The sequence below is a fragment of the Corvus hawaiiensis genome, chromosome 2 (assembly GCF_020740725.1).
Source record: "Corvus hawaiiensis isolate bCorHaw1 chromosome 2, bCorHaw1.pri.cur, whole genome shotgun sequence".
NCBI lineage: Eukaryota > Metazoa > Chordata > Aves > Passeriformes > Corvidae > Corvus > Corvus hawaiiensis.
Window position 1 is genome coordinate 92,910,253 of NC_063214.1, and position 15,305 is coordinate 92,925,557.

General features: G+C 40.7%; 1 protein-coding gene across 12 annotated transcripts in view; it reads left to right on the forward strand.

Annotated features, from left to right (window-relative positions):
* The window catches only part of MAP4K4 (mitogen-activated protein kinase kinase kinase kinase 4), a 168,032-nt gene that overhangs the window by 112,420 nt on the left and 40,307 nt on the right, over window positions 1–15,305 (forward strand). For all 12 annotated transcript variants that reach the window (XM_048325912.1, XM_048325926.1, XM_048325903.1 and 9 more), the window contains exons 7-12: window positions 1,522–1,652; window positions 3,909–3,963; window positions 6,318–6,396; window positions 8,495–8,670; window positions 9,348–9,420; window positions 9,881–10,091. In XM_048325912.1, the coding sequence (XP_048181869.1) occupies window positions 1,522–1,652; window positions 3,909–3,963; window positions 6,318–6,396; window positions 8,495–8,670; window positions 9,348–9,420; window positions 9,881–10,091 (725 nt within the window). The remainder of the gene's footprint in view (window positions 1–1,521; window positions 1,653–3,908; window positions 3,964–6,317; window positions 6,397–8,494; window positions 8,671–9,347; window positions 9,421–9,880; window positions 10,092–15,305) is intronic.

Here is a 15,305-nt window from a genome sequence, read left to right on the forward strand (position 1 = left end):
TGTTCAGCCTTTGGTTTTATGATGTTCCCAAATTAATTTCATCCTTTAAGAGCTCTATAACATGTCTTATAGCATGAGTACTCTGTCACTAGTTCCATGTGGATTGACAGCCTGAATGTATTTTCTCCTGCTTGGAGAGGATGTAGCACAGGTTGTTGTTGAATTTTGTTAGAAGATACTGGTTTCCATGCCAGAATCAGTGCACGGATCATTTTTTCCCCCACTGAGCTGTGTGTAACTTAAGTCTGTTCTGATTCACTTTATTCTGGACTCGGGAAGTGACAGGAGTCTCTCTTGTATTTGGCTTTAATTAAAATAGCACCTGCTGTTCAGGTTCTGGACACAAAAATATGATCTGGACAGCACTCTCAAGGGAGCTGTGGCATTGAATTCAAAACACAGTTCCAGCACTGGCGTGCCTGCTGAAAATCGTGCTCATCCCTGGCCTCTTCTCTCCTGCCAAGTGGGCATACTCTTTTTTTATTTCCTCTCTAATTTGTCTCTTTCAGTTAGTGCACATGTTAACCTTCTGTGTTTGTATCACGCTACACTCGCCACCTTTTTTTCATTAAATATAGAGCCATGCTGAAGCCCTCCCACCCAGCCCACATCCCTTCTGGTTTGCATTACACCTTCCTGCAGCACGAGGCATGGGAAGTTGTCCCGGCTGCTGGAGGAGGAAGCTCTCAGGAGAGCTTTCCTTCGTTTGGTCCAAAATGGAGCACAGTAGCTTCCAAACCATTGCTTCCACTGAGGTTGTCTACACAGTTTGTCAGTGTCACTCAGATGGTGGGTGCAGTGAAGCTGACACAGCCCTCTTAGAGCAGATGCAGTTACTGGTATAGAAAGACACATAGCACTGTGGTCATAAGCAGGGCAAAATGAAGAGCAGAAAACACCTTTGTAATGTAATTGCTTTGTAATGAGTGGGCATCTCTTTTGCAGCCTGTGTGCATGTGTGCTCAAAGTTAGCACTTCTTGAATAATCCTCATCCTTTGCTCCCAGTGATGTTTCTGCTCTGCGCTTTTAAACCAGAGAGCAGCTCCCTGAACAAAAGATTATTTTTGCTGTCCAATTTTAGAGCAGCGAAAGTGGTGAGCTGAAGGGGACGTGTTTATGCATGCAATTTTCCCATAGTATGAGCGGTACCTTCAGGAAGTGGCTGTTTCTGTATAGGCAAAGGTGCTTGGCTTCACCACGTGGGAAGGGAATAAATAGCCCTTTCTCAGCCTCCCAGGCAGTACTTTTGCAGCTGTGCTCTCCCTTCTGTCCAGGCAGACCAGTGAGGGCTACACAGGAGAGGTGATTGTATGCTGCTGTGTCCCTTGACACTTGTGCCCAAGCACATTGTGTGTGAACCATGAGGGCTCAGTTGCCTCAGGATTAATCATCTTATTTCTCTTCAGCATGGTCCTCCCACATGGAACATCTACAGGGCTCTATTTTCAAATCACTTTGCAAAAGTAATCATTGCATAATTTTTCCCCTCTTATTTCATTTTACTCTTTTCCCACCCACAGTGGATTTTGGTGTGAGTGCTCAGCTGGACAGGACGGTTGGCAGGAGAAACACTTTTATTGGGACTCCATACTGGATGGCTCCAGAAGTTATTGCCTGTGATGAGAATCCAGATGCTACATATGATTACAGAGTAAGAGTCCTATTCAAAGAAAAAAACCCGAAACATACACTTGCAGTATAAATGTCCATGAATTACGACAGTTTTTGAGACTTCTTATGCTTTGTAGGAGTAATAACTATTTTGTGTAGTTCCATTCTTATTACCAAAGTACAGGGTATGGATACTGTCAAATTGTGACCTTTAACAGTTTCTGCTGCTTGTATTATCATAGCTTTGAGACGTAAATACAGGACTTCAGGGTGCTGTAGGTGCTTAGAGAAGGCAAAAAACAGTTTACCTGGAAATGCTTGTGTTCTCAATTGGTACGATGGTTGTACTTTAAACTGTGTTAGATTATGTCCCAGTTATTGTGGTAACCCAGAACAATACATTTTAGGTGTTGCCTTTAAATAGAACCACTATCTGGAGAGCCAGTGAAGTACAGAAAGAGCTCTTAAAACTATTCCTGATTTCAGGATACATAGACATGATTTTTTTGATAAAAATTTATCCATCGCAACATTTCTTAACAGAGATCCTTTATACATAGCTTGCTGCAAACCAAGGATTTAATTACTGCAAAACCATAATTGGCTTGATGGTATTTGCACTATCCTTAAGAATATTAGGTATATATATTTAAAGTTAAATATATCTAGTGAAAGCGTACTGTAATCTTGAAAGTTCTTCTCAGCTGACTTTAATGAGAGCACAAGGAAAGAAAAAATGTGAAAATACGCTTTTTAAGAAATCTTCACTTAGACTAATGCATTGTTCCAACTTTAACCAAGGGCAACAAGGATAGCAGACAGCCAGGGATTAAGGCCTTACAATGGTTTATAGAGCTGAATACCAGTTATATCACTTTGCTGAGAGTGATGGTGGTGTTTGCTATCAGTATGTTTGTGTGTGTCTAAATCTTTGTAAAACACCCAGATTATTTGAATTGGTGTTTTGTACATTTTGACTAAGATTGATCAGATCGATCCTATTTCTCTTGATTTAATTGCTTTTTACATTCAGCATCTCATTGTACAAAAGGTAACGTTTTATATATTTCCAGATTGTGTTATTAGTAAGGAAGGTTTGCTATTAAATAATACAATAAAGCAGAAAAACTCCCTGCAATATTTGTTAATGCAGTGGTGATGTGAAAAATAACTCCTCTGGCCTCTGAAAACACCTGTTTATTGTTCCTGGTGGAGCCTGTGGGGTGGTGTCTCACAAAAAATTAATGTTGGAAAGATTCTGTAAGACCATGAGGCTGTACAATTTAGCTTAAATGGCTGCATTTGACTAAGAGTGCCTTGCTGGGTCTGAAAACATGATCTTTAGAAATGCTTCTCTGGTTGTAGTGCATGAAGAGCTTATTTGCTCATTGGTTTTCAGTAATTTAAAAAAAATCACAGTTATCACCAGAAATGAAGACTGCTTTGCTGAAGAACAGCTCTCTTTCACAGCAGTCTCCTCCAGTGTTTTGCCCGTTAAGCTGTGTCAGTCTCTGGAGTTGGTTCCTTGCCAGGACTCCTCCATCTCTTCCCTGTGTTTGATCTTCCTGTCTCTTGTTTGGTCTCTCCCGAGTCAGACGTGCTGGCCAGAGGTGGTACCTTGAGAGGCTGCCACTGAAGGACTCTTGTTCTGCAGTGTTTCAAGCAAAGCTGAGATGTTAGGGGAGGAATGTTGGCTTTGCTTTTCCTTTTGTTTCCACTCATCAGTGGAAAAGACAGAGGTGTAAATTTCGGGAATCTCTGCCTTTTTGGTGGTGCTGCTGACTAATTCACCTCTCCTTTCCGTGGTCCTGTGTTTTCCTTTTGTTCTTGCTTGTTTGTTTACATACATAAAGAACCCTTTCTTGTAGTTTTTGACAAGTCTGGCCACTTTAAATTTGAGCTGAGCTTTTGCTTTTCTATCTGCATCTCTACACACCCTGGGAATGGCCTTGTTCAGTTCTTTGTTGACAAGGGAATAATGAAAATTCTGTTGTTTCACAGGCTTAGATTTCTGGCAAATCTATTTCCCATTGTCATAATGTGAATATATTTTTATGTGTAATTAGGAGGGATTGTTTGCTCACTCAGAATATGTTCGTGTGTTCCTGCATATACCTATGTATTATATGAAAAGTAGGATTTTATCATACTGTTACAAGAAAAAAGAGGCTTATATTATTTAAATAGCCGTGGTATTTGGTTTTGGCCTCACCTACAGGGCCTCTCTAAGTAGTACTCTCTTACTGTGTGAATGGGTAAATCTACCTGCTAACATATGGTGTCTCTTTTTGTGCAGAGTGACCTTTGGTCATGCGGCATTACGGCCATAGAGATGGCAGAAGGAGCTCCCCGTAAGTGATACCTGTGCTTCTCCAGTGGGCTCGTTAAGGCTGAAATATATACTTGGGTGATGCTGGTTGCAATCTAAGCATAGTTTTGAGGTTTCTGAAAGTATCCCCATGTTATTTCTGTTCTCTTTGGTTTTGCCTGCTCTGTAAATATAAAATCCCATAAATATCTATGCTTTTGATAAAGATAGGATTGTGTTTAAACACTACAGTGCAGACTGCAGTAATTTAATTTCTATAGCAGGAATATTTGTAAGCTAATCGAGTGTCTGACTTCCTTCCTATGGGTAGTATATTGTGTTTTGGAGTTGTGTCCCACTTTGTCTATGGACTGGCCTGGAATACTGAAACCTCAGCTGGGGAGAGGGTCAGTGGGACTTTGAGGAAACAAACCTTAATGAAAAAAGCATTTGTGGCAACTGTTTCCATGCTGGCTTTCTGTCTGGATAATGCTAACATTGCTTCTCCTTTTGTTTCCGCTCATCAGTGGGTGGTGTTAATCTTCCTTAGCAGTGACATGGCTTAAGCTGTAAATCCTTCTTCAGGACAAAGCGCTGAATTTAGGTATTCTCAAGCAGGGAACATTATCAGTTAGTTTGGATTTGAGAGGAAAACCTGGAAACCAAAAATGCCAAACTTTTTAATAGGTTCTTTTCCTTTCACATAGTTCTTTCAGAATATAAAGGCAAACAGCAGATGTGTGAGGAGGACAGAAACCTTTGAAAAGAAAAAAAGTTAGGCATGGTGTTTTGACTTTTAATGATAATTTTTATGAAAGTCCTTACTGATCTTACAAATACACTTACCCTCAGCTGGAGCTCTGTATTTAAAAATAAGAGCCTTAGGTACCTAAGAGCAAATTAAATTTTTTTGCACATAAAAATCTACCACCACACCACAGCCCAGCTTGAAATGTCTTTGAAATTATCATGTTGAAATAAAGTATTGATATTTCCCAACTAAAAATTGGTCATTTCATTGTAGCTGCTGCCTGATTTTGTTGTTGTTATTGACTTTAATGTAAGATTTAAAAAACAAATCGCAATGGTCATGTGTTGATTCATGTTTTAGGAGGTCTGATGGTTTGGGGTTATTTTCTTTTTTCCTTCTTAATTGCACGTTTGCATGAATGTCCATGTGATAGCTGCTCCCAGGACACCTCAGCCAGCACTCTATTAAATGAACTACCTCCTTTTTGCCATATCTTTCTGTTCAGTGCACTGGGTTGCCTGTATGGCTTTCTATTAAAAGCTGTGTCTGTGGGCTTTCTAAGCCTAGAATTGGACAATAATATTTTGTTCATTTCTAAACCAAAGCAAAGTTTGACCCCTCTTTGTGTAAAAGCACAAGAGTGGCATTTAAGAAGTAAGCAAAGATCCTCTGTAAGTGCTGAACAGCTCTTGTCCTCTGGTGTGTGGGCTCTACCTCCTCCTCCAGTGGCAGCTGAAGAGTCCATCTCTACATTTGGTGGTCTGCAGGGATCCACAGGCATCCAAGGGCTTCTTTGCCGAGATTGTGGCCCCTTATTTTTGAAGCCAGAATTCTCTTCACATCAGTCTGTTTCTCCTGAATTTCTGTTGTGTGGTACATGTCACCTCATCCTGCAGTGATCGCTCAGGCTGACACTGAGGGTGTAAGAGGTCAAACACAGGAAGATGGTTAAAACATTGCTCCTAGAGACTTTTCTTGGGCTGCCCCTGTCCCTGCTCCCTTGTTTCCCTGTGTTGGCTCTGCCGTGTTGCTTTGCTATGGAACAGGAGGAAAAGCTGTCAGACATTGATCCTGGACTCCCGCTAAATGTCCACTGAGACAAACAGGACTTCTTTGGACAAAAGTTATGGGTTTGCATTTCAATTCTGCAGGCAATCCTTTTTTGTTATACAGACCCTCCCACGCTTCAAAACTGTCATGCCTTGAAGTAAAGAAAATATCCAGGTCTAGAGAGCAAAAATGAAGCATCCTCCATAGTGGGAGAGAAGGGCAGGTAGAGGGAAGATTGTAACTCTCATTCTTCCCTTCCACCATCATCATCATCTCCCAATATTTTATTGACCAGAAAGTAAGTTAGATGACTTGGGGCTGGAGGAGGGCCATACTCAGATGTTCCCATCTTGGTTGATTCTGGAGGTTAATCCATGCTTCGATCTCTTTCTCCTTTTGGGCTGCCACTGGCACACTTAGCTATGCAATTGTTGTCATTTTGGGCTAATTCTGTTAAGCTGTGTTGCTGTCTGCACCTGCTGCATGTATTTTTGGGGTAGTGGGAATGGTTGTGGAAGCTGAAGTCATGGCATTGACAGAGAGCAACTAAATCAGTGTCTGTATGTCTCTGTTTGGTTTTGTTTTCTTCCCTTTAGCGCTTTGTGACATGCACCCCATGAGGGCTCTCTTTCTGATACCCAGGAACCCTCCCCCACGGTTAAAATCCAAGAAATGGTATGTATGTCTTGCTTCTAGCCTTTTGTGACATGAAGTCTTCTTGTATCACATACAGTTTTGTTAACCCTTCCATAGAACTGTAAAGCAATTTAAGTTAGAAAAATCTCCGTTATCTTTTATGCCTCTGAATCAAGGCATGACATAAAATGCATGTATTATTTAGTTTTTTGTCCTAGAGAAATTCCATCTCAAATTGTGTGAAGATAAATACCCAGGGTTTTTTTTTGATAGAGTAGCATCTGTATTAGGGTGACAAATGGATCCATATTTTAAAAAATAGACTGCTGCAGCACTCTTAATATGCAGTATGTTTTCTCAGATGTATCATAACACAGAAACAGAACAGTACTGTAGTGTTCTAGTTGCTAAATAGAAAGGAGCTATTAAAACTAATGAAGGCTTTTACTATAATTATTGTAAATGGTTGGAATTGAGTGCTTGCTTCTTGCCAGCTGAGAAGAATCCATTAGTATCAGAGGATTTCCTCCCAGTTATTGGTTACAACTGGCACATATGAAACAAAAATACTCCCTAGAAAGAGGTTTCTTATAGATTGAATGTGATCATGGGATGCTGTGATCCTGTCAAAATAATCAAGTGATTTGACTGTGTATTCAATGTCAACATAACATAAACTTGGCTTGCTTGCTGGGCTTGGTCTCCACCTGGATTGACTTATTTAGGCACTTGTACTGTCAAGGCATCACTCTCTCTTACTTGCCTTCTGCATATATTAAGGGAATAGAGATGCACATATGCCATTTGCATTAGCCTTTCATTAACCTTTTTATGTGAAATAATAACATTCAAGGTGTGAGGAATGAAAAATCTGAACAACCAAGTTATTTATGTTGGATTCAGCCTTTTTTATTACAGTAGGGAAGTAAACTGATGGATAGAAATAATTGTTTTTATGCTTAACCATGTGGTGAGGATATTTGCTCTCCAAGCACTGGAGCAGGTTGAAAGCAGCTACCAAATAAAAAGCAACTCTGGTCAAAGGCAGTGCTGCTGTGACTCAACTGTTTTGATAGTGTGCTCAGTGGCAGGTTACGAGAAGATAGGCCAAATGATGACAGAGTTGTAGAATCATCACAGAATGGCTTGGATTGGAAGGGACCTTAAAGATCATCTAGTTCCAAACCCTGCCATGGACGGGGATGCCACCCACTAATTCAGGTAGCTCAGAAACCCATCCAGCCTGGCCAGGGATGGGGCATCCACAACTTCTCTGGGCAACCTGTTCCAGTGCCTCACTGCAGTTTTGAGTACTTCCACTATTGGCATTTTGCAAGGTGACTTGTTTGATCACTTCTTTCTGGATAGGTCCTCTTTCAAGAGCTCAAATGAAGTGCAGATTTTGGAAGGTGGTGCTGCAGCTTAGCTAACTCCCATACCCTGTCACTTTATTCTGTGTGCAGGAGGGGTTTAGTTTAGTTCATGCCATTAAATTGTGTCAGGGAGAATTTGACCCAAAGTACCTGTGTTGAACAGACAGCACTGACCAACACCTGCCTATTGTTCTATAAGAATTTTTGTGTGTGACTCTTAAGGTAAAAAATAAAATAATCTTAAATTCTGGCAGATCTAACTCTGTGAGCCCAGGTGCATGCAAAAGCAGTGTGGTGCTGCTTGTGTCAGGAGAATGGCAGACACAGTTCTCCTGGCTTTGGGTATGGCTGTCTGTAGCGTGGGTAGGTGGAGGCACACCAGAGCTGCCCTGCCTCTGCTCCAAGCAGGCTGGATTCTATCCAGCTCTGATCCAGAAGCAGCAGAGCTGGGTTTACGTGATTCACCTCACTAATAGGTCCTGACTTTCAGGGCAATTATGCCTCTGAAAGAGGGCACATTACTGTGAATCTGTGCCTGAGTGCTGCAAGTATGTTCATGTCACCCTGTGTCCCTCCAGCCCGGTGCTCAGCTGGAACATACTCAGATCTGATCAGGAGGTACACCTGCAGGTAGCACTTGAACTGTCCTCTGGGACATAATGCTCTTGAGGAAAGGAATTTGAGGAAGAACAGAAAAAATGTTTCAGCTGAGTTTTACCTGTCACCTTCTGCTTTGTTTTGTTTTTTCCTTCCTGCTTTCTCAGGTCGAAAAAGTTTTTCAGCTTTATAGAAGGTTGTCTAGTGAAGAATTACATGCAGCGACCTTCTACAGAGCAACTGTTGAAACATCCCTTTATACGTGACCAGCCAAATGAAAGGCAAGTCCGAATCCAGCTTAAGGACCATATAGACAGGACCCGGAAGAAGAGAGGAGAGAAAGGTATGCAGCTTCTAAAAATCAAGTCTTTGCAACTTGTCAAAAATGCGTATTTTCGTCCTGCTTTGCATTCTTAATACCCACCCCAAGAGAAGCTCCTATAGCCCAAATCCTTAAAAAGTTCTTTTTTAATTCCTAATTTGACTGTCAGAAAGCTTTTTGTTCTGTCCTTTACAGAGAAGGTATCAGTTTCAAGTGCTGTATTTTCTGATACATTATGTTTACTTACTTCTTGGCCTCTGCCTCTTCCATACAAGCATTAAACAGTATTTAGGAGGATATTGGCATATATGCCTTTCCCTTCTTAAGTCTGTGATTGGTTCATTTCCTGGGCTGATGCCATAAATCAGACTCACAGGAAATAACCCATCACAAGAGCTGTGAAGCAAATGTTTTGGACAGCCTTTTCTCCTTATTCAGGTGGTGCTGAAGTTCTCCCGGTGTCTTGTCTTACATATAAAACCTGGTGTTGTTCAGGGAATTTGCTGGAAGTCTTCTGCAAAGCACTGTGCCACTTTACAAGTCAGGGAAGATGAGCTGATTTATACAGAATGAGTTCTAGGGTCTGTGATAGATCTTCTCACCGAAGGGAGCAGGAGCTGGTTTACTGAGGTGCTACTGCAACTCCCCACTGCCCTGAAATTAAAGTACTATCCAAGCCTTTGTTTCTTTCCTGTTAGATGAGACGGAGTATGAATATAGTGGAAGTGAGGAAGAAGAGGAGGAAGTGCCTGAACAAGAAGGAGAGCCAAGGTAATAATTGCTTTTGGGATGGCTTTGGGCAATCCATGCCAAGTAAGTCTAAAGGTCTGTGATTATAAATCAGCATGCTAAATTTCTGTCTCTTATTAAGTGAATGCTCAAGCCACACAAACTACCCAAAGGGTTTGAATACCTATGCTATGACTGCTAAAGGTTTGAAAGCTCTCCTTCCTATGACTTAGAGCCAACAAAATCTGGATGGAGGGAGATTTATGGCAAATATGATTCATCAGGGTCTCCACAATGTTAGCATTCGTCCTTATTTTGCTTGGCCTCATTTCACGCCTTCCACTGAGAGCGTGTATTTGACATACATTCAGTGTCCTTGCTCCAAAAGAAATGAGATTAAACTTTAACATCATGATATAATTTATTAATGTTCCCCTGCTTTGGCAAAGGTATTTAATGGCCCATCAGGCTTTATCATACAGAAGGCTTCCTCTTGTTGCAGTTCTATTGTCAATGTGCCTGGAGAATCAACCCTCCGACGTGATTTCCTGAGACTGCAGCAGGAAAACAAGGAACGGTCCGAGGCCCTTCGTAGACAGCAGCTGCTGCAGGAGCAGCAGCTCCGTGAGCAGGAGGAGTACAAGAGGCAGCTGCTGGCAGAGAGGCAGAAACGCATCGAGCAGCAGAAGGAGCAGAGGAGGCGGCTAGAAGAGGTAGAAACAGGAGACTGGAGTTTGGGGGACAGAAGTCCCTCTCCCCCTTTTGTTTCCCATTCCTGTGCCCATTTAAAAAGAGTTCCCTGTAGCCCCAGGATATCTCAGGAAAGAAAACATCATGTGAAAATCCACCTGCAAACGTAGAGCAAAGCACTTAAATCCCTGCCCGGCTACTCGAATATGTCTTCCAAAGCGTTTGAATATCCAGCAGCTTCTATGAAGACAATATAGAGCTGGGTTTTGGAAGGTGTTTTTTAGGAGAGAGGCTTTGTCTTGGTCTCTGTCTAGGCTTTAGGTAGCTGTAGAGAAGAGGAGACATAAATTATTCCCAGATAGATTTTTCTCTCAAGAGTACTTTTTGGGAAGGCCATAATATTTTTCAGATTTCCCTTTAAATGTTTCTCAAACATCTGTGTTTGGCACTCATTCATGGTAGATAGAAGCCTGTATTTTAATGTATTACTCTCTCATGCATAGGTAGCTTAATGACTAAAAGCCACCTAGATCATAAAATAATAGAATGATTTGGATTGGAAGGGGCTTTTAAAGGTAGATCTATAAATATGTTTTATAAATCAGTGTTAACATTATAATTCTGCAGAAATTGCAAATATGTAGATCATACTTTGTGATAGAGTAAGTATGCCATTTCTATACTTTGCTGGAAGGTAAAAGAAAGTAAATGTACATGGACAATATTATTCTGTCATACTTTTCACCTCCTAAGATCTCGTGTGCATTTATATATATGTAGATGAAATATGCAGTGTGAGCTTCAGAGGTAGGAAGATTTCAAAACAGCTCTTCAGGCCAGAGCTGGGTATGACACAGAGTTGAAATGAAACTAATCCTTGTTCTTCAGGAAATGCAGGGTCAAATTCCAGTTGTCCTTAAATGACCTCTTGCTTGAGTCTGTTTCAACTGTCCACATAGGAATGATGGAAAAACTACACCCAGTCTGGTTTTCCAAATCCTGGTAATGTTTAATGAGGATGCAACCAGGACCAAATGTTGATTTGCATCCTGTGATGTGTTTGCATAACAGGTAATACAAAGTTCCAAATACCCTTCCAGGTCACATTATGCTCCTTATCCCTCTTTTCCAAAGTGCAAATGAGTTTAGTGTTGCTATAAGGAGGGATTGGTAGCTAAGATTCAGCCACACATGAATCCATGAGGAGGAATGAGGGGAAGGCGTATAAACTCCATTTCTCTTCTGTTTCTTCCCCACCCTTCAGAGAATGCCAAGATAAACACTGTAGCACTTCCAACTGTTTTAGACTGTTTGTGGGGGGAGTAAGTAATAAAAAAAGATACTAGGAAAATATGAAAATAAAATACTGATGTTGTCAAAGGTGGGCAAAAGTTGAGATACTACTTAGCCTCTCAAATTTTTCTTAGTACGCAAGTCAATGATTTTTTTTAAATGCCCCTTTAATCTCTAAGGTTCTGCAGGCAGTATTTTTTGTTGAGGAAAAGGATTACAATTAAATTATCTAGGTCATTTAACTTTAGTAATCAGTGCAACTCTTAAAATCTGGATTTTCTTTTTAAAATAAAGGAGCTGCTGCTGCTAGTAGTGGAAACAAAGCAATGCACCATTTTCCCTGCACGGGTTGGACTTTTTCGGGATGTTGCAGTTATAACTAAATGAGCAAGTAAAAAGAAAAGGCAGTTACCTGAAAGTTATGTTTAATCAGTCCTGCTTTTAAAAATATGAAACAAAACTGACAGCTACCACAACCACAAGACAGCATGTAATGTAGATTGTATTACTGAGTAGGGTTGCATGGTAAAACATGTAAAATTTGTAAGATCAAAGCTTTTTACCTGGTATTGGTCTGTAACCTCTGCCGGATTCCCTTGGAAGCATAAATAGGAATGACAAGTTACAAAAGTTTCCTTTTACAGGTGATGGTGTGGGCATATTGTTCATCAAGTGCATTAAAAAAAAGGCTCACATTTAGCTTTCAAAAAACCCCCACTTAGTTCATTGAATCTTGTGTTGGAAAAATGTATGATCCCAAGTGATTTTTAAAAAAACAGCAGCCAAAACAAGCTCCTTCAGATGGGGGAAGGGTGGTAGACACAAATTTAGATAAACATCAGTGTTGTGACACAAATGAAGGCCAAAATATTGAAATGTTGTCACTTTGTCCTTAACTCACCCCCCTGTTTTGATGAAGCCAGTAAACAATGGAGAGCTTGGTAATGGGAGTTAAGATTAGTGTCAGGCATTGAAGCTCAGGGCGTTCATAAATTTGTTGATATTTTTACCACACTTGCTTTCTTGTAATTTTTGCTTGTGTAGAGTATGTTTGCATATACCTAATTAATATTCTTTGGTAGAATTTTATGCATTAGATAATCTTCCTGAACAAGTTGCATATACTTCCCCCCCTCCCCGCTTCCTAAATTAAAATTGAGGGCTTGTTCTTACAATGCTGGCACAGAGCCTAGACAGTTTTGACCGAGACTGTAACAGGAACGGTGTTTAGGACATCTGCCAAAAACTGTAATTCTCAGCAGTATTAGAGAAAAGATTACTTTTTAAAAGGCATATAGGTGACTTCTAAAACTTGCTGTTGTAGGAACCTTGTAGTTCATGTGTTACTGAGGAGGCGAAAATGACATGTGGTCAAACTGCAGAAAATTATTTGAGAATTTTGGGAAGGGGATTTATTTGTCTTACCTCCAGTCCTGCTTCAAAAGACATATAAAGACTATCAACTATGTAGGTGTTTAGATAATTTAAACAAGAAATCTGAGCTGTTCCTGGCTGGTTTAATGTGTGTCTGTGTTTCTGCTCAGCAACATGGAGAAAACTACTGGGTATCAGAAAGCATTTAAATTTGTACTTAGCAAAACTGAGTCTGGCTCGGGAAATTCAGAATTGGCTGTGGTGGAGTCCCATTCTCTGTGGACCTCTGCAGTTCAGGATAGCTTCATTAAATGGTGTCTCTGTCCCTGATCATGAGAACCTAAGATGGATGTGTTTGAAGTGGTAGGTTACAGCTCCACTGACAAGTAGTACAGCCCTGTAGAAGCAGATCGTGGAGCACAGTAATTAAAGTGCTGAGGACCTGAAGACTTCATGTGTTTAAAGACAGGAGGAATTCCTTTGGACTGGCTGAGGTCTAGACTCTGTGCCTACTTGTGGTTGGAGTGCATCAGCCTTTTTAATTTCATCCAAAAGGTGTGGTTGGCACTCCAGGACATCTTCAAAATATGAAACAAAACTGGATAAGTGGAGATGTTTGGGTGATTCACTTCAAAAGACCACTCCTGATCCTGAACCAAGATGCTAATGTAGGTGTACCTGCAGGCAATTTTTGCCAGGGCTTTATTTCTTTTACAGAAGGGGTGCTTACTCTTAGCTACTTAATTTGAATTGCTTGCAGCTTGGATTGGTACTGAATAAGAAGTTCTACTTCTGATTTATCTCTAGTGTGGACAAAGCAAAAATCTCTTTATTAATCTTGCCAATTCTCTTCCTAAGCTGATACCAGGCTACCTAATTCTTTGTGAAAGAAATAATTAATATATGTATCATCAATCTTCTTCTGAATATGAGACACAGTAATAATATTTTAGGAATTTAAAATTAGAGGATCTGTATCTATCTTCAGCATTTCACTGTATGGACGAGGGCCTGAATTCGTTGGTATAGACCAACTGCGTGTGTAGTTGCATTGCCCCCTCCTGGTAAATCATGCTCTACTGCATGGACTTCCAGTTTGGAAATGTCAGGTTCCATTATGAGATCATCATTATTGCACCCTAAAACCAGACAAGGAGCCAGAGTATTAACACTGTATTTTCTTTGTGGTTTTTTTTTTTAGTGTTGTTCGCATAGCAAATGCCCATTTTGTGAAATGCAGTAATTTGAGGCAGTATGGACTCTGTCAAAATTCTGTTTTGGCATGTCTGACACTTCTTTGAAGAGTTCTTGCCTTATCTTCTGGTTATCAGTTAGCTCCTTGGAAAGAAACTTTACATCTGACACGTGCAAGAAAGTTGGTAATACTATACCCAGCTAAAGAACACCTGAATACTCATCCATAAGTTCAGGAATCTAGATCTATACCTGCTGCTTATTGGACAAGAATGTTTTATGTCAGTGTTTTTTGTAGTGCATGACAAATTTACAGTATCTGACAATCACATGCACTAAATTTGGAAGGCAAATTTTTATGCGTAGAAATATGACATTGGTATTAACAAATGGTTTTCCCTGTCCCTCTCCCATCCTTTGGGCAAGCCTTAGGAACACAGTGATCAGGGTTTTGGTGTGTCCTCACAAAAGAGTTGCTAGAGCCAGTCAGGAAGGCAACCTTGTGCCAACAGATGGATACAAGAAAGTCAGCTATAGGGCTGGCTCTGAAGCCAGGTTGGGTCAACACAAATTGCCACCAACCATCTTTGGCATTGCTTTGACAAGATGTGGACTAGGATCCAAGAGATGGTTGTCACTGTGGGTTTCCTCTCCCTGGGCGTGTTAAAAGTAAATTCCACTTCGTTAATGACCACTGGTTTGATGCCAAGGTTTCAAAGACCACGTGCAAAGGAAGTGAAACCTTTCTTTTACAGCTAGGGCTGGGATTAAGGGGCTCATGCAGGGTGTTTGTGTGGGCTCCTGCAGTGCCAGGTACCTCTCTTCCCACTCACCTGGCAGGAGGCTGAGGCAGTGTCTGATGGGAAGATGGAAGTGATGCTGAGAAGCCCAATCTCCCTGCCTACTTTGGTGCACAGACCGTAGTACATTTTGAGATTTGACTTAAATCCTTTTTCCCCCCTCATTCTTTTGCTGGGTAATAAGTATCTGCTGTTGTGCTGAGCTAGATGTCTGGATCAAGGTTTCATTAAAAATCTCATCTTTTGACAATTGATTTTGTTTATTTTGTGATGCCATGGGAAACCAGTGTGCTTAATCAATTTGTAGCTTATTTTTCTCATATTAAGTTCAGTTATTTATACTTATTCCTGAACACTTCTGAATTAATTCAAGAAGCGATGAATTTACCCGTCTTCCTTGTAGTGAGAATGATGCCATCCTGAGATCTGCAATATATCCGCTTAACAATGTCAACACAATATTGTTTGAGTTGATAAATGTGCATATTATATTAATCAGTCAGCAGTGTGCTGTCTCTTGCATCCTCAAGGCAGCAGAATTACTGTACTTCACATCTTACTTTTCTTAAACAAAAG